This window comes from Podarcis erhardii (genome assembly GCF_964252035.2).
Source record: "Podarcis erhardii genome assembly, chromosome: 7".
NCBI classification, from domain to species: Eukaryota; Metazoa; Chordata; class Lepidosauria; order Squamata; family Lacertidae; genus Podarcis; species Podarcis erhardii.
Genome location: NC_138511.1, coordinates 59,864,308 through 59,889,208, shown reverse-complemented (window position 1 = coordinate 59,889,208; position 24,901 = coordinate 59,864,308). Strand labels below are relative to the sequence as shown.

Below are 24,901 nucleotides of genomic sequence, written 5' to 3'. Positions count from 1 at the left end.
CATCCTGAAGCAGTTCTTAACCCGAGGTACTATTTCTGGGTTAGCGGAGTCTGTAACCTGAAGCGTCTGTAACCCGAGGTACCACTGTAATAACAAAGATGGGGGGAAAGAAAAGAACCTCAAGCTTAACGTCCAAGATCCAAAGAGGTGGTTTTATTCAAGCCAGGAACAGTCTGCCACTTCAGTAGAACTTCAGGAACAGTCTGCCACTTCCTCTCTTCACAAGAGAGGAGCAGTTGGCAGCTAAAGGAAAATGACTAAAGTCAATTGTCTTCACCCTGACCAGAAGTTGTTGATACATTAGTGATATAACTCTTTAAAAAGGGGGGGGGGGCAAGAGAGACTGGGAAGTGGCTCCTGCTCTGCTTCCTCCAGGGTAAGCAGCAGAAGTTCAAGGTGTGGGGTCAAATTTGCCAGAATGGTTGTCAGGAGGGGTGTATTTTCCCTCCTTTATCAGCTTCTCCCTCTGTGCTTGAATCGCCATCATTCGCTTCACCTGCCAAAGGAACAGAAGAGAGAGTTGGGATGTCACCTTCTGAGTTAAATCTTGCCCTCTCCAGCAGGTCAGAGCACGTAGGGATTTGTAAAGGAGCATGTTCCCATTGCTGAAGGTCTCAGATTTAGCACTCCCTTTAACGCGCTCCAACTCACTGGAGGGTGACCAGATGCAAGGGAAAACATGGAACCCCTTTCCCTTTAAAAATTGTGCAAAAGAGGAGACTGCTTTGCTATTCCTTTGTGAGAAGTTGCACCTGCCCAACTCTTTACAAGTGTAAAGAGATCAGATCAGGGTGGGGAGAGAAGGGGGGAAACAGACATACATAAGGTTTTTTTTTAGAGTGGGTTATAAGCCGATCTTGAGTTCAAATAGACTGACAACTCTGCTACTCTCAGTCTTGCAGTTCTGTTCTTTAGATCAAAGTGTCAGAATCTTTCAGCATCAAGGCGCAGATTGAGAGCCAGGAGGTACCTTACTAGCGAAAGGCTTTGATGGGCTCCCACACATGGCTGCCCTCCAGATGGCCTTGCTATTCTCTGCTTGCCACAAAATGATCTTGGTCTGCCAGACTCCTGAGGTGCCTGCACAGCTGACCAAGATGTTCACGCTGCACTCTCAGCTATGGAGATGTGGGAAGCCCAGTTAGGGATGGGCAGTTTTGTTAACAATAGATGGGGCTGGGGGAGGTGAGGAGGAGAGGAGAGAGGCTCTGAAGCAGCAATACCTTGCTCCCATTGCATGATGAAAACATTCAAAGGGGTGGGCCAGTTACATTGAAAGATGGCAACAAGCTGCAGCTTGGGAAATATTTTAACTTTTTTCCCAGCTTACATCCACAAACCCAACAGAAGTTTACACTTTGGAATTCCACCTGCTTCCCCCACCCTGATGTTCTCACTGCAGTGTTCTCACTGCAGTGAGAAGGAAGCACAGCTGCTTCTCTTTCCTTTGCCCCTTATGTTGGGAAGACAAATGGTAGCTCTGCATGGCATCAAGGATGGATGGGAATACAAGAGAATTCTGCCTTTGAAATGAGCTGCCTACTAATAACTTCTGCCCAGGGAAAGCAAACTTACTACATTTCTATTCTCCCCAAAACTGTCCATACCATCTCTTTCAGGCAGCACATGGGAAGAGGCAGTCAACTTCTGCAGATACTCCAGCAATAAGAAAAGCAAACAGACAAATACTTCCTTGCACACAGATGCACACTTGCTGACCCCGAGTCCCTGCTTCAGGTCTCCCACTCACCATTTTTTTCTTGCTTAGACATTCAGCAAGATCCTCCATCTCCTGCTGGCACTCCTTCTTTGCCCTTACAGATCCAATGCCATCAGAACACTCCAGCCACTCCTTCTGAAAGGCAAAGCACAAACTGGCCTGCTTGTGGGGCTGCTTGGAACTCCCGACGAGCAACCACCTGTCAACATCAATGCCCAGCTGGTTCTGGAGATCGAGAAGTGGCATGGCTGAGAGGGGGAGAAAAAACACCAGTAAAGAAATGATTCTAAATGTGCATAGCTAGGTGTGTAGCTGAAGAGTAGCCAGGTGACTCAGGAAGAAATCCTCCTTAGGGGGAACATTAGACCAGGGGAGAGAGAAGCAGGAAGTTCTGGGAAGAAAGGCTTTAAGGTGAGCATGTTCAAGCAGGAACAAATTAATCTGATGATTGACTGCCTTCATCTTTGAAGTGGCAGTGGTGGATAAATAAAATATTCCAGTTTAATATGCTCTCTTTTCTCCTTTTTTAAAAAAACACCACCTAATGCATCCTCAAATGGAGGATATGGATAACACACTTGGCAATGTCTAGGAGCTACCAGAGGTGAGGTCAGCTGGCATCATTCACTGTACCATTGCACCAAGTAATGAGGAGCAGGAAGTAGGGCTACAGCCACAGCACCTGCCCACACCTTTATGGGGGTGAAAGCCCACCCACGTGCTAGCTCTGCAGTACAGTTCTCCCCCCCCACTCGCACCAAAACAGGGGTGACACCAGCAGACTCAGGGTAATTATGAGGTTTGTAATGATACAATCAATCTTTAATGGGGGAAAACCTTCACAGTCCCTAGGTTACTCAGTGGCAAGGAACACTGAATAAGAGGCTGGAGAAATGAAAACTGGGTGGCTAGGAATGGAACTGAGTGGCTAGAGAAGAAGTACAAAGGAAGAGACACATAGACAGAACTACTCCACTGTTTGGTTAGGTCATTCCCCGAGTTCACATTGAGAAACTATTTTTAAATGTCCCTAGGGACAGAAGCGAGAGCTGACCATAGAAATCAATGGAGAAATCAAAGATTTTAACACAGCTAGGAATGGGCAAAAGTGTGTCCCACAAACATACATGTGTGTGCATATTTTTTTTTTATTTCTCAGAGATTTGGAAATAGTTTGAAGAAGAAAAATTGCTTGTGATGTGAACATTCATTGTAGGTTTTTTGTGTCTGGTTAATGATGACAATAAGGAAAGGTTTCCAAGTCTAGATAATTCCCCCCTGCCCCCCATAATAGTGATGGTTTCAAAATAATAATTCCATAACTGGTAGAAATCCAAGATACGTTTAAGGACTTAATGGTTATAGCACCATACTGTTCCCTCTCTATTGCTGAATACGCTGCAATTACCATCTGGAGAAAATCAAAGCAATCATATTTCTAAACTCCCTGTAAACTTATACACTATTTCATTTCTCCCCCACACTCCTCTCAAAGGAGCCCAATATGACAAACACTAGGAAATATGATTAAAAATACAATCAAAACATATTCAAATTTTAAAACACATGTTTCCAAGTCATGTGCCTGAATGGGCCCACTGAAGCATAAAGTTTTCAGGAGGCACCTAAAACAATATAGCGAATGTTGCTGCCTCATGTCAATAGGAGGGGAGTTCCACAGCTAAAGCTAGAGTGTTGCCACTCTAAAGGAACTACAGTGGTACCTCTGGTTACATACTTAATTCGTTCTGGAGGTCTATTATTAACCTGAAACTGTTCTTAACCTGAAGCACCACTTTAGCTAATGGGGCCTCCTGCTGCTGCTGCACCGCCGCCACAAGATATCTGTTCTCATCCTGAAGCAAAGTTCTTAACCTGAGGTACTATTTCTGGGTTAGCAGAGTCTGTAACCTGAAGCGTATAAAACCTGAAGCATATGTAACCCAAGGTACCACTGTACTCATAAACTTGGATCCAACACTGTGTGGCATTTGTAGAAGTTAAAGTTTTGCAGATCAAAGTCACACGTAGGTAAGGTGATCCCTTAAGTAAATGAGTCCTAAGCCATTATATAGCAAACTATAAAATCTGTGAGCTTGCCAAATACACCTGAAACACACATATATTTAAAGCAAGCTTAAATCCAATGAGATGTTTTAAAACAATTCATTTCCCTCCAAAATTCCCTTCCCCCCGGACTTCAAAATATTCCCAGACTACATCCACACACCCAGCTTCAAAGTTTCCAGAAGTTTAGCATATCTGGGAGCAGGGCCAGCCCTACCATTGGGCAGACTCAAAGGAGATGGTTTAGCCTCTGTTGAAACAGGCAGCACATGGTTTGTGCATCTAACCAACCCAGTGGTTGCCAAGGTGGGTTACCTCCGGAGAGAAGGAAAGTGAGCAGCAGGGTGTGCTGGAGGTGTAAATGATTATCTGACTTTGAAAAGTTGGTTTCACTGTATCAAGTTCACCAATTTTGTTGAATGAATTAAACTAAATACTGCATCTTTAACTGAATTTTGAATAAGTATGCAATTAATTGTTACTGTTTTGAATTTTATTGCGCTATCTTCCTTAGTGGGCCGTACAAACCGCTGTTCTGAATAATGCTTTTTATGGGGCACGGTGAGGGGATGATCCCAAAAAAGATTTGGGAACCACTGCTCTCAACTATTCTTACGGCATTTTTGTTGCCAGGAGGAGGAAGAGAGGAAGGGGCTCGACCAGCCTGGGCGCTATCATGCACCAGGGACTGAGGGGAGCCTCAAGGAGCAGCAAACTCTTCTGGGGGCGACCCTCCCTCAGACTAGCGCCCACCCTTCCGCCAAAGGCATAGGGAACAGACTCCAGAACCTGCTTCAAGTAATGGCTCTGAATTTTTATCTTGCAGGGAACTTTGCTACACAGCTTGTCCCTCCCCGCCGCAGGCAGACGGGGTGGGGGAGCGAAATGGATACCCTTCCCACCCCCCACCTGCCCCTTCCACCTGAGTAACACCCCCCCCCCACCCCGCCTTCCTTACCTACCTGTCCTTGCGAGCGTTCGCGACAGTGCTGCCGTCAGGCGTGCCCCTTCGCTTTCACGACAGTGGCGCCTGGACGTAAAGCTCCTTACGGAGCTCGCGGAGGATTCCACTCAGATTACGTGTACGTGAGACACAGAGAACAGAAAAATGAAGAGTGACGCGCCGTCTCGGGAGTTAACTTCCGGGCCTACATTGGATAAACCATTTTTAAAGAACGAATCTCCTCGCCCTCTGCCGGTAGCAGAGAAGCGAGAGCGGCCTCCAGGGACGGGCTGAGAAAGCCAGAACGTGAACGGGCAGCAGGCTTGTTGGACGGTAAGGTGTAGTGGTGAGTGTTTCGGATTAAGACCTGGGTGACCAGGGTTCAAATCCCCATACAGCTCCCCTGCCTAACCTACCTCGCAGGGTCGTTGTACGGATTAAATGAGGAAGGGAATCTCCTTAGAAAGGAAAATAGGTGGGATATAAACGTAATGAATTATTATTATTCAGGATTCTAGTTTAATTTTGTTCAGTAAGTTGGTTTTTAAAGAATTTAACCACTAGTCCTGCAAGCTCACACCCAGTTGCAACTGTGATCTATGAGGGTGGGCAGGTGTGGCTGAAGACAACGTAATCTGCATTGTACTCCGATGTTAGCGATGCAGGTCAAAGGTGGGGCTGAGGCCAGTTTGGATTTCTAGCCAGCCCAATCCTTATGCCAGAAGAGGAAAAGAGGAGGATCCCTCGGGTTGTAATTGAGGTAGGCAGATGCCCTCCTTCTCAGAGGACAGACCTCCACTCTCACATTGCCACAGCTCTGTTATAAGACCAGCTCCACCAGATCATAGCTGTCAACGTTTCTCTTTTTTTTAAGGGAAATTCCCTTATTCTGAATAGGATTCCTTGCAAGAAAAGGGAAAAGTTGACAGCTATGCACCAGATTCTTCCTAACTCTGGACAGTTTCCATTTCAGCTACCAAATAACTTTGTAAGAATTGGTACCCAAAGTAGGCTCCCCCCCCTCATTTCCCTTCCCATCTCACTTCCCTTTGGCCAGTGAAGTTGCCCTTATGCGTTTTGCAGCTCTTTCCTCCTTGCTGTTCACATCAGCATGGCTCCATTCGTATCAGATTTGTTTCTGTTTGTGTACACACCAGTTAGTGCACGTTGATTGAGCAGGAATGTCTTTAGCCTGTGCAAAGGTGTTCAGACCTTGACTAGAGATGAATTAGGAATGGCTTAAGGTTTGAAAAACATAACCATCAAACACTAGTCTTTTACAATGAAGTAAAGGATACATACACATTTTTGATAGCCTTCGTGTGAACATGGATTTAAAAACCCAGCACTGGACAGTGAGCCAGTGTGATGTAGGGGTTAGATTGTTGGACTAAGACCTGGGAGATCAGGGTTCAAATCAGTCACTGCTTCTCAGCCTAACCTACCTCACAGAGTTGTTGTGGGGATTAAGTGAAGTGCGGGAGGGGAATCATGTATGCCCCTTTGAGGAAAAGGTGGGATATAAATGCAATAATAAACCACAGGCAATGGGAGTCTGAACACAGCCTTCGCTGACTCTGTGTAAGCCACTCTTGGAGCCTTTTTGGCTGAGGAGCAGGGTACAAATGCTTTCAAAAAAATATCTGAAGGTTGCCTGGTAATAGTAATTATTTCAAGATGTGCATCTCTCTTTGAATCAATACATGCAATATATATGCAACTGTGGTCACTTTATTTTGGCAAGGCCTAAGAAGCTACTCTAAAGGTGACATCTGGGCACCACCCTCTCCCAGCCCAAATCCAGGGCTTAACTGCATGTAAAAAACCTTGTGGTCTGTGTTTACTTAGAAGTAAGTTCCAGTGTCTTCAACTGAGCTTAACTGCTAGGAAGCAAGTGCTTAAAATCAAAACCAAATAAAGGTTTAGCCTATGTATCACTTTATTTTTTCTATATCTAGAGAGAAAACATATTTCACAAATTAATGGGAAAGAACAGCCAGCATCATAGACAAGAGATGGCAAGACAGCCACAAGGCCACCAGCAGGTTCTTGCAGCGCCTTCCTCTGCCTCTGCTCTACCATTACAGTGGTACCTCGCAAGACGAATGCCTCGTAAGACGAAAAACTTGCAAGACGAAAGAGTTTTTCATTTTTTGAGTTGCTTCGCAAGACGAATTTCCCTATGGGCTTGCTTCGCAAGACGAAAACGTCTTGCAAGTTTGTTTCCTTTTTCTTAAAACCGTGCATTCAGGGGGTGCAGTTGCGACTTGACTTCGAGGAGCAACTCATAGCACGCGGTGTGGTAGCCTTTTTTGAGGTTTTTGAGGACTTTGGTGATTTTTGAAGCTTTTCCAAAATCCGTGCTTCGCAAGACGAAAAAATTGCAAGACGAAAAAACTCGCAGAACGAATTAATTTTGTCTTGCGAGGTACCACTGTACTTCCTTTTTTGTATTCATATTTTATCATGCCACCGGCTTTCCCCTCAGTGCCCTCTGTTGGCAAGAGGCAGAACAGCACAAGGTTTAAGGGAAGCCTTTAAGCACCCCACCCTCACAACCTGGTACTTTTCAGATGTTTTTGACCACAAGTACCAGCCTGCACAGCCATATGATTCCGAGGCTGATGGGATCATGGCCGTATTGTTTGGGGCTGATGAGAGCTGTCATCCAACACATGTGAAGGGCACAAGGTTGGGGTGGGCTTATTTTAAGACTTTTGCACCTTAACAGGAAGCAGGCACAAATTTTGGACTCATGCCCCTGTTGTTAAGCTCAGGTGTATTTTAATACATGTGAATTGATTGCATAAGAAATATATAAAGTGAGTAAGAATTGTGTTATTTGCTGTAAGTGGGTCAAAGCTTTTGAACTTTAAAAAATCAGGGCCTTAAGCTAGTTTATATCATCCCTGGTACGCACTTTGCCATGCTCCCAGTTCCTCCTCCTTTAAAACTCCTGAAAATCTACCCCCCCCCCCATGCACACTTGCCTAATTGCAAGCTCCATGGAACACAATGGGATGACTTCTGAGTAACATGCACAGGATTGCCTTGCAGCAGAAGTAAGTTGCACTGCATTCAGTGGTGCTTACTCCTAGCTAGGTATGCATAGGACCACTGTCATGTTTAGGGAAGCTTTTAATGTTTAATAGACTATTGTATTTTAATATTTTGTTGGAAGCTGTCCAGAGTAGCTGGGGAAACCCAGCCAGGTGGGCAGGGTATAAATAATAAATTCTTATTATTATAGCAGCCATTTTTCAGGAACGCTTAAGAGTGATCTTGAAAAGGCCATTTTGTGGGTAGGCAGAACCACACAGGGGAAGTTGGTCTGGTTTGGAGCGCTACCACTGAGTTTATTATTGTAAACCAGAAAAATGCCCATTCTGCAGGTGAACCCTCTTTTGAATCTGTGCCCCAGCTGCACCCACTGGTCCTGGGAGCTTGCCACCAGACATCACAAACAGGGACAAGGATTGCTGGAGGAGACTGAAGAAAGTGAGCTTGTGTCTTTTGGAGTAAGGCTGCTTGCTTGCTTTTCTGAGCTGTTTGATAGATTGATAGCAGGCCTCAGGGAGTGGCTGAGTGCTCTGCTAGAGGCTTGATTACTTTTCCTGATTACTTTTCTTTCATTGCAAGCCAAAGGGTGTCTGTGGCTGATTGCTCTGTGGGAACACAGGATCTGAGGGGGAGGAGCTACGGCTGAGAGGAAGCCAGGCTGAGGGAGGACTTAGCAACCAGCAGCAGTCAAACTTAGCTCAGTGCACATCCTGGGAGCTTGCAACCAGAGCTCGCAAACAGAGCCGTCTTCCGTTCCCACACTATTCCCAGACAGGCATGTGATTTGCACCAATCTCATCTGCAGCATCGGAAGCGTGAAATACTAACACCAGAGGCCCACCTAGCCACACCTCAAGCAACAGGACAACATGCAGAGTTACTTGATAAAGCTGAGTTGACTGAGATTGAGCACCAAGATAGATGGGGTGCCCCCAGGGTGGAGATAGATTGCCCATTGCAAGAGTCTAATCCCTGGAGGATTGTGATGCACAGAAATAGGGCAGTCACAAACCACACTTTGTCATTAGAGTTGCAGAATTGCTACCATGCTCTCACCTTGGACACCGATTCTGGGCCAGAGGCGCTAGGGCAGCCTCAGAAGACACAAAGGTGGCTGTGAAAGGTACAGAGCACAGAACAATTATTGCCTCCCACCCACCCCAGGGAAAAAGACAGGAAGAGATGGATTTGGAGGAATCTTTTTCCATTCTTGATCTAACCCCATCAGATCCAAGGCTACTGACTGTGGATGAGTATGCTGATATAACATACTTGCTACCTTCTGTGGAGACAACATTGGAGAAGGGGAATTGCAGCCCAGAGATGACAAGCTGGGAGGAAGGAGTAGGAAGAACTCAAACAATAAGTTCCTGGCCTTTGTAACTTATCCCAACAATATCAAAATAAGCTCCAATAAACAAGAGGGGAAGACTTGAGAACAACAGAATCAGACCTCAGAACACTCCAAGCAGCCTTTGGAAGGCACTGCCCTTAGAATGATTCCTGCTACTCCCCAGAGGAAGAGGAGGAGACGAGTGGTGTTGATAGGTGACTCCCTATTTAGGGGAACAGAGGCAGTTGTGTGTGGAGGAAACAGGATGTCACGGGAGGTGTTCTGTCTTCCGGGTGCAAAGATTCATGATGTGACGGAGAAGCTGCCAAGTCTTATAAAGCCCGCTGACCACTACCCCTTTTTTCTGATTCATGTGGGTACAAATAATACTGCCATACATAGCTTGCAACACATACATAGCAAGGAACTATGAGACACTGGGCAGGGAGCTGAAGAGACTTGGGGCACAGGTAGTCTTTTCATCACTCCTTCCTGTTGAAGGTCGTGGCCCAAGAAGAGAGGAAAATGCTTGAGGTCAACCACTGGCTGCGCAGGTGGTGTCGTCAGGAAGGATTTGGCTTCTTGGATCATGGTCTCTGCTTCCTTGAGGTAGGACTTCTGGCGAGAGATGGGCTGCACCTCACAGCAGTTGGCAAGAATGTGTTTGCCAAGAGTCTTGAGAATCTGTTCAGGAGAGCTTTAAACTAGATCTTGCAGATGACACCAAACCGGGAGGGGTAGCTAATGCCGCAGAAGACAGAATCAGAATTCAAAATGACCTTAACAAAATTGGGGAACATGGCACAAGCTAACAAAATGACTTTCAATAGGGGCAAATGTACGGTTCTGCACTTAGGCAGGAAGAACCAGATGCACAAATATAGGATTTGGGGGGTGGGGTGGCGCCTGGCTTACTAGCAGTACATTGAAAAGGATTGAGGGGTGTTGGTGGACCACAAGCTAAACATGAGTCAGAAGAAGAAGAAGAGCTTGGATTTGATATCCTGTTTTATCAGTACCCGAAGGAGTCTCAAAGCAGATAACATTCTCCTTTCCCGTCCCCGTCCCCACAACAAACACTCTGTGAGGTGAGTGAAGCTGAGAGACTTCAAAGAAGTGTGACTGGCCCAAGGTCACCCAGCAGCTGCATGTGGAGGAGCGGAGACGCGAACCCGGTTCCCCAGATTACGAGTCTGTCGCTCTTAACCACTACACCACTCTGGCTCTCAACAACAGTGTGATGCAGCAGCAAAAGCTAATGATAGCCATCTTCAAATATCTTAAGGGCTGTCAAATTAAGGAGGGAGCTGCTTGTTTTCTCCTGCTCTGGAGGGTAGGACTCAAACCAATGGCTTCAAGCTACCAGAAAGGAGATACCAACTAAACATTCGGAAAAACTTTCTGACAGTAAGAGCTGTTAAGCAGTGGAACAGACTCCCATGAGAGGTGGTGGACTCTCCTTCCTTGGAAGTTTTTTAAACAGAGCTTGGATGGCCATCTGTCATGGATGCTTTAGCTGAGATTCCAGCATTCCAGGGGGTTGGACTAGATCAGTGTTTCCCAACCGGTGTTCTGCGGCACACTAGTGTGCCGCAAGACGTTGCCTGGTGTGCCGTGGGAGGGAGGCGGGCGAGTCCGGCGGCGAGAGGCGGGGCGGCGGCGGCGGCGAGCACACGCGGGGCGGCGAGCGAGCTCCCTCCCAAATCCCATCGCCGCTCGCTTCGGCCGGCCGCCCCGTGCCGCCGCCCCAAGCCTCGCGCGCCCAGCGGGAGCTCCTGCCGGGCGCGCAAGGCTTGCAGACACTCGCCCGAAGCACGGGGAGCCCTCCGGAGGGCTCCCTGTGCTTCGGGCAACAGGCTGCCGCCCCAAGCCTTGCGCGCCCAGCGGGAGCTCCTGCCGGGCGCGCAAGGCTTGCAGACACTCGCCCGAAGCACGGGGAGCCCTCCGGAGGGCTCCGCGTGCTTCGGGCAACAGGCTGCCGCCCCAAGCCTTGCGCGCCTGGCGGGAGCTCCTGCCGGGCGCGCAAGGCTTGCAGACACTCGCCCGAAGCACGGGGAGCCCTCCGGAGGGCTCCCTGTGCTTCGGGCAACAGGCTGCCGCCTCAAGCCTTGCGCGCCCGGCGGGAGCTCCTGCCGGGCGCGCAAGGCTTGCAAACACTCGCCCGAAGCACGGGGAGCCCTCCGGAGGGCTCCGCGTGCTTCGGGCAACAGGCTGCCGCCCCAAGCCTCGCGCGCCCAGCGGGAGCTCCTGCCGGGCGCGCAAGCCTTGCAGACACTCGCCCGAAGCACGGGGAGCCCTCCGGAGGGCTCCCTGTGCTTCGGGCAACAGGCTGCCGCCCCAAGCCTTGCGCGCCTGGCGCGAGCTCCTGCCGGGCGCGCAAGGCTTGCAGACACTCGCCCGAAGCACGGGGAGCCCTCCGGAGGGCTCCCTGTGCTTCGGGCAACAGGCTGCCGCCTCAAGCCTTGCGCGCCCAGCGGGAGCTCCTGCCGGGCGCGCAAGGCTTGCAAACACTCGCCCGAAGCACGGGGAGCCCTCCGGAGGGCTCCCTGTGCTTCGGGCAACAGGCTGCCGCCCCAAGCCTTGCGCGCTGGGCGGGAGCTCCTGCCGGGCGCGCAAGCCTTGCAGACACTCGCCCGAAGCACGGGGAGCCCTCCGGAGGGCTCCCTGTGCTTCGGGCAACAGGCTGCCGCCTCAAGCCTTGCGCGCCCAGCGGGAGCTCCTGCCGGGCGCGCAAGGCTTGCAAACACTCGCCCGAAGCACGGGGAGCCCTCCGGAGGGCTCCGCGTGCTTCGGGCAACAGGCTGCCGCCCCAAGCCTCGCGCGCCCAGCGGGAGCTCCTGCCGGGCGCGCAAGCCTTGCAGACACTCGCCCGAAGCACGGGGAGCCCTCCGGAGGGCTCCCTGTGCTTCGGGCAACAGGCTGCCGCCCCAAGCCTTGCGCGCTGGGCGGGAGCTCCTGCCGGGCGCGCAAGGCTTGCGGACAGCTTCCTGAAGCCTGGAGAGCAAGAGGGGTCAGTGCGCACCGATGCCTCTTGCTCTCCAGGCTTCAGCGAAAGCCTGCATTCGCCCCATAGGACGCACACACATTTCCCCTTTATTTTTGGAGGGGAAAAAGTGCGTCCTATGGGGCGAAAAATACGGTACTTTCTTTGTGTTTATTTGATGCCTATTAAAGAGAGTTACTTTATATATAGTCAATATAGGCACAGAGTTAATTTTTTAAACATTTTCTAACGGTGGTGTGCCTCGAGATTTTTTTCATGAAACAAGTGTGCCTTTGCCCAAAAAAGGTTGGGAAACACTGGACTAGATGACCCTTGGGTCCCTTCCAACTCTATGATTCTATGATCATTTGCCGACTCACTTCTGCACACTCATGCATAGAACACAAGAGACGCCCAGATCAGGAGGAACAGGATTTATGTTGCATACTTAAAAACCACACAGCATTGGGGGGTGGGGATAAAAAGAGCTCCTACTCAAGGGCAGAAAATGTGGGAGGCAGGCAGGCCAGAGAGAGAGAGAAAGAGAGAGGGAGAAGGTGTGGCAGGACTCTGTTGGGAGGAGGGTCTGGCCCCCGTGGTGAATGTTTGGCACGGCTTACATGATGCTTGCTGGAGTGAAGACGGGGGCAACGCACAGGGTGTCCGTGATCTCCCAGCCACAGGACAGGGGGGTGCATGTACTCTCCCGGTCCTCTTCCTCCGGGTGCAGCAGTTTCCCCTGAAGGAGCTGGACGGCTTCCCTGTGGGCCGCAGCAAGCCCAAGACAAAAGAGAAAGGACTCAGTTGCTCTCTTGGCTCAGTTTTCCAAACTGGTGCCCCTCTCCTGCCAGCAGACAATTCCCAGTTTGCTCTCACTCAACCCTGTGCTCTTAAAGAAATCCAGTGTGATTTGCCACCTGCCCACAAGCACAGGTGCAAATGGCACTCCTTTGCCTTTATAAAAGTTTAATAACAGAGCTTCTGTGGCATTTTAAGAATTCTGAAAGTGTTTCAGATCCAAGCCCTCCCATCCTGGGGAACTAGCAGCCATCCTGGGTGCGTGTGACAAGATGGCCCCTGCCTCCCCCTAGCTGTAGAGAGGCTGAGGGTGCGCAGTCAGTATGGGCGCGGCAACTGTACGAACTGCTCTGCATGCACACTTTGTATGGATACCTGTATGGACGGCGCACGCGAGCGGCATCCCATACAGACTGCGTATGTGCGACATCCCGTATGAATGGCGCATGTGCGGCAGGCTGCCGTGCATGTGCACTCCGTACAGGATGCCACACATGCGCCACCGGGCAGTTCATCCCACCCCTCGGCGTCCCACCCCAGGTGCCGGAGAAGGTTCCTCCACCACTGCCCATCAGCTCTGGCCATTAGAGCCAACGGCTGCAGCCCAGTGACATTTGGAGAGCCACAGCTTTCTCCACCTTTAGATTTGATACCATCTCCTGCTTCCCCCTCGCAAGGGGTTCTGGGAAATTATCTCACCAGGCCATTCTCGACATGGTGTAGTAGATCTGTGCTTGCTGGGCCCCACTGAGAGCTGAGGGAGCTGGCATGGTGTGAGCCCCCATGTTCTCAAAGATCAGCCAGTCCCCGGGGTGCAGTTCCGGGAGCTCCATGCCATCCACAATGCAGTCCAGCCCATCCCCAGTAGGTCCCCAGAAACTGCTGCTGTGCAGGGGAAGATCTGGAGAGGGTTTCTGCATCGAGAGAAGTGGAGGAAACAGCTATGACTGGCTAGCCAGACCTTGCATGAATTTCTATGAGGACAAGAAACATGTATTTTAAAAAAGAAAGTGGAAATTCTCCAGGTTACTGAATCTCTGTCCCCAAAACTAACCAGAATTCTGGGTCAGGAGGAAGGGAGTAAAGTCTGAAATTAATACAGGCACTTCCCACAATGTTTAAAAAACATCATCACTGGAAATCAACAAGCAGTTTATGGGCACAATCCAAAAAAAGGTATTTGCAACCAAGTTGCACTGAAACCAACTGGACTGAAGCTACTGCCACGAAAAAGGCCTATTCATTTGCTTTCTTCCCAAATTTGTCACAATTCACTTTTACAAGACTGTGCCCCATCTGTGCAAAGGGAAGCTTGCCCACCCGCAAACATCAGCTTTTTACTATTGAATCCCACCCCAAAGCAGCAACCATTGAAAGGTGCCCCAAGATGGTGGCACTGCTGAGGGAGGGGCTTGTGCGACTCTGGCACCTGAGGGTGCTGCTTCGCTGGGCTTTCCAGTTTGACCATCCCTGCTGCAAACCTGCAAATGGATTTTGGTGCCAGGTGAGAGCCACATTCTCCTTCTGTGGCTCTGCTTAAGGAAGCCAGTTACAAAACTCTCTGTACCTTGTGCAGGATGGGGATTGGGCAGACGTTGTTGAAGATGACTGAGCTGAAGGAGCCATAAACGCCATCGTTGAGATGGTAGACGAAGCTCTTCCTGCCACCGGGGTCTTCATCTGGGACAGCCAGAGGAAATGCAGCAGAGGCCAAGTCAGGGGTGCCTTATTTGTTTGTTTGTTAAATTTCTATCCCGCATTTCCACCAAGCAGTGCTCAAGGCGGCTAACAGCAATAATACAAATACAATGAAATAGCAAGAAAATACAAAGTAAAAAAATAATAAACATAAACACAAAGCAAGTGAAACATCCATTGAATCAATTAAAAAAAAACCAGTTAAAAAAAACCTAATTGCAACGTATTTATATGCCAGCATATGCATCAAAGGCCCATCCAAATAGAAGTGTCTTTGCCTGATGGTGGAAGGTAACCAGTGACTGGGCTGGTGAGTCTCCCTTGGCAAGAAGCCCCAGAGCCTCTTGGAGCAGCCACTGAGAAGGCCCTGTTCCTGTCAGATGTGCTTTAGATGTTGGTGCAGGGGTGGCCCAGGACATTTTGCTGCTTGAGGCAAAACAGAAAATCCCCGCCTGCACTGCCTGAAGCAACTGGAGGCAGCCTGGAGAAGCTCTGGCTTGCTGAATGTGGCAGGGAGGAAAAAAGGAGTCTGTAAAGGAGATGGCAGCAGCTGAGGAGACAGCTGAGGAGGAGGCAGGGGCAACAAGCACAGGAGGGTGTGAGCAGTGAGCTCCTCGAAAGCCCAGATCCGCTGTCCACTGAGCCTCATAGACAGGGCAGTCCTGTGTTGCTGAGACAGGAAGAAGGGCCTCCTCAAGGATCTTGGGATATAGAAAACTGTACAGCTGAAAGACACCACCCATGTTCACTGAGGAGTGTGGCCTAGAAAGGAGGCCTGTGCTAGGGAGAGTCTCAAGGGCCAGACAGAGAGGACTGGAGGGCCACACTTGGCCCCTGGGTTTGCCATTCCCTGTCTCAGGTAATGGGGTGGTGGTGGCAAAGGCCTTTTTCTTTTTCCTATAGGGTGTCTGGCAATAATCTCTCATGCTTATTGCAGAATCCGGACGGAAGCTGACCAAACCTACCCTCAGAGCCCGGCTGGTCCAGGGGAACCTCCTTCTTGGCAACAATGTTGACCGCTAAGGTAAAGGCTGAATCCACATAGTAGCGCCCCAGTTCAGCAATGACCTCCACCCCACAGCCTTCTGGGAAATATAGGTCCAAGGCGGAGCTGACCACAGCTGCTGTCTGAAGGGGGGGAGAGAAGAGTCCACATCCAGCTGTTACAAACATGTGGGACTCAAGTCATAGAATTGTAGAATTGGAAGGGACCCCATGGGTGATCTATTCTAGTCCAACCCCCTGCAATGCAGGAATCACTGCAGTACACTGATGGCAATGGGGGAGCAGGAATCTGTCTTAGGCAGAACTTTACAGGCTCCCTGGAAATATTTGCAATGGGTGTGTGTGTGTGCAGGGTGTCAAACAAGATGTGAAGCCATTCACACACTTTGCTTCTGCCTCCCTTAAAATTAGTCAAATATATGACCTCTTTTTAAATGTTCACACCATCTGTAATGATGTGTTTCACTGGGGTAAATGGCCACCAAAATACGACAGTGCTCAAGGTCTTGTGTCCATTCAGAAACTAGGTCTCCTTAGCTGTAGAAGATGTTTGTTACTTTCACTAGCAAAATACGTCTCATTATTATGGGTGAAATGGTGGTGCAGGGGAGCCTCCAATGTGCCTCTTGGTGCTCCAAGTAGAGACATGTTCATATTTCCTTTCTAGCAGGCCTTGAAGCTCAGAGCAAAGTCTGGCATAGTCAGAGCCAATGACAGGCAAAACCATCACCCCTGGACTGCTTACTACTAAGAAGGCAACTAGGTGGCAGCTAGCTGGGGGAAGACTGTGATGGGTGGGGGGAGTGCCCCACTTGCCTTCATAGACACCCGCCCTCCACTGCCACTTCGCTCTGGCTTTTTCAGCATCTTGCATTTATCCTCATACTAGGTAGTCTAGGCTGAGACAATTGTGACTTGCCCAAGGCCACCCAACAAGCTTCTCGGCTCAACAGGAATTTGAACCCAGGCCTTGCGCACCCAGAGCCAGCACTCCCCCAAAACTGGCCTATTTGCCACCTGCTGAAGAGAGAACCAAGACTTGTACCTCTTCAAAGCGCCCTCTGGACTCTTCAGCACCAGGAAAGCCCCCTCCAATGTCCAGGAGGTGCATCTTGTAGCCTAGTTCTGCACCCATTTCAAAGACCAGGCGAGCGTCTGCTATGGACTGAGTGAAGAGCTGGGGGTCGGCACAGCTGCTTCCAATGTGGAAGCTGGAAAGGAAGGCAAGTGGGCTGGTGAGTAGCTTTTCAAAACTGTGAAACCATTTCGTTTGTGTGTGTGTACATATATACAGATACGCACACGCGCGCACACACACACACATATGTATTATATGCATGTACAAAATCCAGTCAAGATATGCACATCCCCCAAGATATGTTGGAGGTACGTGTGCAAAACGTTCACAGTTTACAAACAACTGATGCACAGGAAAAAACAAATTAACTCTTAAATGTAACAGAACACAGGTCACATACTTCATTTCCAGACCAACGTCTAGATGGATGCAAAAAACAATGCTGCTTGTTTGGGTAGAGTGCTTTGCTTCTGCAATACTTAGTGGAGCAAACCCAGATTTCATTAAACCTATCCCTTCTCAGTGTTTATTCTCTTGTTCTGATAAGAGCACGGTTTGCCAAATCACTTTGGGGTGCCTCAAGGGAAGTGATTAACTAAAACAATGCATTCATTTTGCCCATAAGAGCATGCATTCCTCTAATTTGTCCAGCCAATACTAATTTTTTTCTTTTTTCTCCTATGTGCATAATGAATTCTGGCAGCTTTGATCATGCCTGCCACTCGCTCTTTTATAACTTAAATGAAAAAAGAGGGTCTAAAGAGGCTGTTTATTATGAATCATCTCCCACCTTTTTTTTTTTTTTGCTTTTGGACATTGCCACAAAATATGATCAAAATCTCTCACTGACTAATTTATTATAACTGCCACTCAAGCTACTGCCCTAATGTGGGTGGGGGCTCTTACTTGTCCCCCCCCCAGCTGCTCATGGAAGCCCCCAACAATGCAGGTGGCTCTGCCCCAAGTGGTTTGCTCTCTGCCCTGCGTCCTAAGCAAACAGGGTGTGTCCAAGACTCAGCTGTTGACATAGGCTGAAAACTCTGGGTGGGGAAGATGCAGGGGCAATGCCAATGGCAGCTACAGAGCAAGACCCAGAGGTCCAGGTAGGGGGCCAGCTGAAGAGGCCTGGGGCCAGCTGCCTAGGAGTGAGCCTTGATCGAGTGCCCTTTTCTTCCCTCTCCTCAGTGAGCACAAGGAAACCCGCAACCTACCTGATGCCAACCACCTCGACATTCATCTCCTTTGCAGTCTCAAGCAGGTGACGGCAGACTTTAAGTGTGGCGCCGTATTTCATGCTCATGCAGGTGGAGGACCTGGAGTCGTCGGTAGCCAAGCACAGAATCATTCTGTGGAACAAGGTGGGTGTGTGGGGAGAGCAAACTCAGACAACGACTGTGACAATAGTGGTATGTTGCTTATTCTGAGCCAACAGCATGCCAGGCACAGTACAGACTCATCTTTTGCATCTTTTGCAAAGTCGCTTTCCAGGAGATGCTTGTGATAACCCAGCACCTGCCTCCCTTCCAATTCTGCACCAAGGGTAAATTATTTTTTAAATATCCCATTTTTTTATATCTCCTCTTTTGCTGATTGTTTCTCTCTCTTCTCCGCCTTTTTTCAAGATCCAGATTTTCATTGTATTTTAATTTTGGAACAAAGACTTGCAGAGTCACACAGCAAATCTGAGTTCAGACTGCAAGTTTCTATCCTCAGTCCCACATTAAAAAATATATATATTACCTGTACTTCACCCTCAGGTCCCAGGACAGGTTACAACACTGAAACTCAACTTTACAAAACATTTTAAAAAACATTTTATAACATCTTACAATTAGAGAAATAAGATGGGTCCTAAAAATCTGCACCTAAAAAGTCAGGACAAAGAAAATTGTCCTCAGCATTCACCGAAAACTGTAAAATGAAGGTGCTAGAAACATCTCTAAGGGGAAGATCCACAACTGATTTGCTTTTGTGGTGTTTATACATCTTCCCATTATTCATTTATTCATCCCACATTTTTCAATGTATTTCCCTGTCACTTTCCTAATCACAAAAGTTTAATTTTCTTTTTAAGTGGATTTGTTGCTGTGGAGTGATAGAGTCCATTAATCGACTTGGTGTGAACCCAAGTTTCCAGGATGTGCTTGAATCCCTCTCGCAAAATAAAAACAGTCTGCAGGCAACCCCATAGTCTGGTTGAGACCTGAATCTTACTCCACAGGGAGTTTGCTCCAGTCTGACCTGCAACTTCACACACCTGGCCCTTTTTCTCTAACTGCAAAGTGAAACCTTTGGGGGTTCCGGCAAAGGCCCCATATCCTTTGCAATCAACGCCTTTAAGATTCACTGCTTCTGCTTGTTGAGCTAGACTCCTCTGCCCATTGCAACTGTTCCCTCCTGCATATACTGTATATATATTTATGCCCACAGGTGCTGTCTGCCTTACCTGGCAGACGGGTGGCTCCGTGCTACCTTGCTGAGCTCCACTTCATTGTCAAAAGTCATCAGCTGCACCCCTTGGCTAGCTGCATATCTGATTAGGGAGATCTGCTTGCAAGGGCTGGTGCAGATGATTCTGTCCGGCGGGACTCCAATACTCTTCACCAGGGCCATTTCTGCCTGAAAGTTCAAAACAAAGGATGTTGGAAGGAAGGACTCTTCTGACTGGGCAGTGTAGACAGTGGGTGGCTGGGAACTGTAGAGGAACACATACTGACTCCCTCTTTCCTGCAGGACCAGGAAGGCTGTTGGAAAGAGGGAACTGCAGGCATTTTAAGTCAAGGATTTGAATCTTTCTGCTCCAGGCTCTGTTGCCTGCCAGTTGTTTCCTTTGCACCCTTCTCCCAGCCATTCCTCTAGCCTGTCTAGCCCTGTTGCATCCAGCTGGGCACAGCAACCTTAGCAACAATATTCCTATCTCTGGCTTTCTCTCTGGACTGCATCCTGCCCAGTTAGCTGCTGGGACTCAACTCTTGTAGCAATCAGCGTGAAGAAAGAGGTAGAATAGTAAGGACTTGCTGAAACAACTATTGAACTAGAATACAAAAGAGGGAGGTGTGAGGAGGTCAGGGAAATAAGTAAATGAACGATAAGACATGGAAAGATTGAAATGTTTTTAATTGTTTTTTTATTTTTTCTGTATTTGGTATTTTTTGCTTTTTTCTTCCTTTTTCCTTTTTGTAATTTTCTTGAAACTTTAATAAATATCATTTAAAAAAAAAGAAAAGAAAGAGGTAGAATAGTAAAAAAAGAAGATGCAATAGGCTCTTCACCTACATCAGACTCCCCCAACTTGGTGCCCCTTCAGATGTTATGAACTACAGCTCCCATCAGCCCAGCCAAGTGCAGCATACTGAATGAAGCTGATGGGAGTTGTAGTCCAGCAGCCACATTGGGAGGGCACCAAGCTGGGGAAGGCACTGTGAGCCAGGCTTCCTCCCAGCCATTTGCAGGAGAGCAACATTTTATCAAGATGGATGCTGGTGCTGCCCTCAGTCTCTCCATTCTCTAGTCTTGTGAGAATAAATTGGAGGGGGGAGAACTATGTATGCACCACCTTGAGCTTCTTGGAGCAAAGGTGGGATATAAATGTACAGTCATACCTCGGGTTACAGACGCTTCAGGTTGCATGTTTTCGGGCTGCGCATCACGCCGAACCCGGAAGTACCGGAACAGGTTACTTCCGGGTTTCGGCCCTCGCGCATGCGCGGAAGCACTAAATCGCTCTTTGTGCATGCGCGGAAGCGCCAAATCACAACCCATGCATGCGCAGATGCAGCGCTGTGGGTTGCGAACATGCCTCCTGCACGGATCACATTTGCAACCCGAGCATCCACTACTAGTAATAACAGTAATGAAGGCATATGCTGCAATGCACGCCAAACAAAAATGCAGGCATCCAGCTGCTTCTCCAAGGGAGCCCAGTTGCCCTGTTCCCACCACGTTCCTACCTTGCTGGCACAGCCAAATCCGGCTCCCAGGCCTGCCAGCATCTGAACCACTCCTTTGCTGCGGTTGCACTTCAGAGCATAGAAAGGCTTGATGCGGGGCAAGGCCTTGAGGAGGTGCAAATGTTTCTTCACCACATCCTCGAGATCTGCCACAAAAAAGGCTTCTTGGCTTCCCTGGAAAAGAGGAAAGACAGTCAAGAGAGCCTGTCCCTGGGGAAACACACCCAATTGTTCTTAACATGCTATTCGCCTTTCGGACAGCTTTCACTTAAAGCGGCTGCCTTTTTCTTGGGCTCTGTGCACCCACTTGGTTCAGGGGACCCACACTTGGCCACAGAGCCTTCTGGGGCCATCACCATTTATCAGTCTTGCCTCCCTTCACAGGGTTCTTCCGAGGATAAAACTGAAAGCTCTCATATTACCCAGCATACGTTTCTGGGAGGAAGGGTGGGCTACAAATGGGATATAAATTCACATCTCTGCACTCCAACCATTCCATATGAAAAGCTGAATTTTGAGACCTGTATAAGTTACACCTGCACAAAGCTGGCTACACTTATTTTGTGTGATTTATTCTGCTTCTGCAAGCGAAAGGGGGAGATGCAAAGTGTTAGGAAGGGCCCTGAAGCAGGATCCTTGCCCTGATCCCAGGGAATCCTGCTCAGCTACTATTCCTGTGACTCCCAAGGTTTCGCCAGGAACAGCACATGGACTTTCAAGCATATATTTCAAACCGAAAGGTCGAGAAACTTGCTCCCAACCCTTGTAAAACCTGGACTCCTGCACTTGTGCTCTGTCTTTCCTGTCAGGTCATTTTATTACAATTTTCCTTCTCCTTTTTAATCATCATGAAATAGCGCTGATATTTAAGAAGCATGTTAGTGCAATTTTTAAAAAACTTTTTTTTTAAAAAAAGAGGGGGAACTTACAGGCTCAGGTAAACTGTTCCCTCCCCTGTGCACATGATAGCGTCATACTCTCTAGTATGGACAGAGCAAAATGGGATGCAGAGACACCAAAATCCACCCATCCAGTAAGTCAACTGCCCCTGCCTCTTACCGCCTGGGAAACCTCCAGGAGGAGATTCTCTAGCAAGTCCCTGGTGGTGAAGCCCTCCTCCACCATCATGATGTCCGATTCATCCAAGTACCTGGTCATCGTTACTGTCAAAGGAGGATATTGCTTCTACAGCCTCCGTCAGTAGGGGGTATAGTTTTTAAGTATGCAACACACTGCGAAGGAAAAGGAAGGAGAAGAACAGTTAAGGCAGGCTCCTCCTCCTCCTCTCCCATTCAGGCCAAGGAAAGGTGCTCAGCAGCCATGCCTTCCATTGCCTCCATGGGCACGACCCAAGTTATTCCTAATGACCAGCCATGAGGACTAGAAACATGGAAGTCTAGAAAGAGATTTTCCCTAGCTGAAGGCACAGCCTTTCAGGAGTTCACCAAGCCTCTGTTGACCTCTGTTGCATCTGTTCCATTCTCTTCTCATGTTGGGACAAGTGGATCTTGCAGAGTTTGTCCTTTATCTTCTTTGGGGCACTGCACAGAGTTCAGGGGCAAGAGATTAGAGCATCGCAGATGCACACATGTGCCATAGCAGGCATCATCTTTGAAGAGGCATTCCTTCCATGCAAGGGAGAAATGTTTCTCTTAATATACTGTTAGCTGGTTATAGGGTTTTTTGTTTTTGTTTTTGCACAAACACTTTTATTAAATATAATTTATGTTTTTCAAATATGTGGCCTGATTGTGAGCTCCCTTTTTAGCTGATTAAAGAGTTTTAAAAAATGGTTAACCTAACCAAAGCAGCAGCTAAGGCCACAATCCTGTTCCCATTTACCTGGGAATAAACAACTAAACTTGAATTCATAATTTCTAAACCAACTTTAGGCTGAATCACAGTCTTTTCATGTCACACAGCAATGAGGAAAGTTTCAAAAACACTTCTTCATATTTTAAAAAAGCGAATTCCACTAGATAACAGAAATACCTTGTATGATCCTGAGTAGCACTTTGGACCCAAGCCATTTTTACCCTGCTCTTCAGCCAAAAAAGGCTCTGAGAGCAGCTTACAGTAGTAAGACACTCCCTGCCCTCAACTCTATAATCTAAAGATGTGACACAAAAGGAAAAGTGATTGGGAAGGAGGAGGAAAACAGAAAACTCGGACACTTAGCACTTCTTGAACTGACTAGAATGGAAATCATTGATGGAGAGACTAAAGTTACTGTTGCCTCAGCTGAGCCAATGGAACAGCCCTGCAATCGATAAATCAGAACCACTGATTTGAGCTTTTTGGAATTAAGGGATATAGCTGGCATCTGGGGTGCACAGGAAAAGCTTCTATGTGTGGCTGTTAACAAAAGGAGTTGTAGCTTTTTTGCCCCTTTTGGACAGAGATGACTTGGCCACTGAACTCTTATGTTCTGGTAACTTCCAGACTAGATTATTGCAATGCCCTCTGTGGGTCTCCCCTTGAAGACAACTCGGAAACTTCAATTGGTCCAAAATATACCAGCCAGATTACTGGCTGGGGTTCCACTTAAATCTTACATAATCCTGTTTTAAAGCAGCTGCACTGGTTGCCAGGTCATTTCTGCGCACAATTCAAGGTCCTCATGTTGGTGTTTAAAGCCCCAAATAACACAGGCCCCTAAATATCTGAACGACCACCTCCTTCCCTTCAGAACCTCTTGGGTGCTGAGGTCAGTGGAGGGGGCCCTCCTGGTTGTTCCTCTACCCTCAAAGGCTTAGGGGGTAACGGCCTTCTCAGTGGCAGCCCCTAAAGTGTGGAACACCTTCTCCACAGAAATGCATCTGCCACTTTCATTATACAGCTTTTGGAGAATGCTGAAGACACACCTCTTTACCCTGGCTTTCGACATTTGAAGTGTATGATTTTAGGAACTGCCTTATTTTTACAGTTGCAAGTTGTTTTAAATTGTCCATATTGTGTTTTAACGCTGTAACCTGCTCTGAGGACCTTACAGTGGATAGGTGATTAACAATAACAAATAATATAATAACAACAGTAATAATTGTGGCCTTCTCCGTGAATTTGCCCAGTTCTCTCTCAAAGTCATCCAAGTTGGTGGCCATCCAAATGCCATGGTTTTAAATATGAGCTGCATAAAGGAGGACTTTATTTTTATTTGTCCTGAACCTGCCAACAACAGCATATATACGTCAAGGTCTTTCTCTCTCTTTCTCCTCCCCCTGCCACAAAACACAAAAACAAAACGGGGGGAATGGTGTCTTTAACCCACATTAATAATAGTGAAGTGCAGACCTGGGGTTTGGGGAGGGTGAAAGGTGTCCATTTCAGGTGAAGGTGTGCCTGCAATGTTTGTCCCTCTCCCTTCCTCCCTCTTCTCCCTGGGAAGCACCCTTTCCCACCCCATCCCATTCCACCCCACCCCACCCTCCACTCCACCCCACCTCCCTCCTTTCCTCCCAAGGCCTCACCAAGTCCCGAAGCCTTCCTCCTTCCTGGGTGGCTAGGTGTAATGCCAGGGGGGTTCTCCGGTGAACTCTGAGCTTTTGCAACACCCCGAGGCGCAGTTGCTGCTGGGGATCCGAGATCTCTGTAAGGGGTGGGGGTGGGGATATGGAGGATGTGGGGCGGGAAATCCACCTGGTTACCAGAACAGCTCAGTCAACCATGCAAGAAAATCGTTCCCTTCTCTGCCTCCCTCCCTCTGATACACTACCATCCCTCTTCTCTCCCTTGAGCCTCCATCCCCTCCCCACCCACCTTGGTACCCAGAATACCTCTCCACCCACCTTAAAAAGCATTTAAACGGATTTTGCCCATGGGTCTCCCAAGAGTAAATATAGGCTTCGGCAGTGGCTGCTCCTCCTCCTCCCCCCACTCCAAAGCCTACACCATGCAAAGCAGCACCAGCTAATCTTAGACACAGGAGGAATGCTGGTCCTTTATATAGGCAGCTGCCCCCTCCATCTCTGCTCACAAGGGTAGCCTTGGCAACCAAGCACAGCAATCCGATTGGCTGAAGGAGAGAAAACAAAGCACAGACACTCCATCCTCCTTTTTCTCTTTCTCTCTCCTTCCAGCTTCAGCTGCACACAGGTGCAGCTACAGGCAAGGCATGGAGGACAATCTCAAAGTTTGGGGAAGGGGGGAAGCTGTCACTTTCACAAGCTAATGTGGGTGTGGTGGGGATGTGTGTTATTGCTGCTGGTGGTGGAATGGCTTTCCCAAGCAGCAGAACTGAAATACATCAGAGCTGGTGTCCAAACATTT

General features: G+C 48.5%; 2 protein-coding genes and 1 long non-coding RNA gene across 7 annotated transcripts; 1 reads left to right on the top strand and 2 right to left on the bottom strand.

Annotated features, from left to right (window-relative positions):
- Positions 1-213: 213 nt before the first annotated feature.
- On the bottom strand, positions 214-4,878 carry NDUFS5 (NADH:ubiquinone oxidoreductase subunit S5). Of its 2 annotated transcripts, none has more exons than XM_081870461.1 (3): positions 4,746-4,875; positions 1,751-1,968; positions 214-496 (listed from the first exon to the last, which is right to left on the bottom strand). In XM_081870461.1, the coding sequence occupies exons 2-3, from the start codon at positions 1,964-1,966 to the stop codon at positions 392-394; spliced, it is 321 nt and encodes a 106-aa protein (XP_081726587.1). In that variant the 5' UTR covers positions 1,967-1,968; positions 4,746-4,875; the 3' UTR covers positions 214-391. The 2 variants fall into 2 exon arrangements, with proteins under 2 accessions (XP_081726587.1, XP_081726586.1); XM_081870460.1 differs by having other exon boundaries at positions 215-496; positions 4,750-4,878.
- A 53-nt stretch (positions 4,879-4,931) lies between these two features.
- LOC309346579 lies at positions 4,932-16,646 on the top strand. 3 transcript variants are annotated; one of them, XR_014158680.1, is made up of 5 exons: positions 4,932-5,063; positions 5,396-5,490; positions 9,625-9,732; positions 15,540-15,626; positions 16,497-16,646. It is a non-coding gene; the product is annotated as an uncharacterized lncRNA (long non-coding RNA). The 3 variants fall into 3 exon arrangements; XR_014158682.1 differs by having other exon boundaries at positions 4,991-5,076; XR_014158681.1 differs by lacking the exon at positions 5,396-5,490 and having other exon boundaries at positions 4,961-5,063.
- On the bottom strand, positions 12,526-24,576 carry AZIN2 (antizyme inhibitor 2). Of its 2 annotated transcripts, XM_081870409.1 has the most exons (12): positions 24,421-24,576; positions 24,103-24,221; positions 22,096-22,176; positions 21,695-21,867; positions 20,636-20,809; positions 19,132-19,304; positions 17,897-18,031; positions 16,653-16,818; positions 15,568-15,730; positions 14,472-14,584; positions 13,604-13,818; positions 12,526-12,867 (listed from the first exon to the last, which is right to left on the bottom strand). In XM_081870409.1, exons 4-12 carry the CDS (start codon positions 21,791-21,793, stop codon positions 12,723-12,725), a joined length of 1,383 nt encoding a protein of 460 aa, XP_081726535.1. In that variant the 5' UTR covers positions 21,794-21,867; positions 22,096-22,176; positions 24,103-24,221; positions 24,421-24,576; the 3' UTR covers positions 12,526-12,722. The 2 variants fall into 2 exon arrangements, with proteins under 2 accessions (XP_081726535.1, XP_081726534.1); XM_081870408.1 differs by lacking the exon at positions 22,096-22,176.
- Between the last annotated feature and the right edge of the window lie 325 nt (positions 24,577-24,901).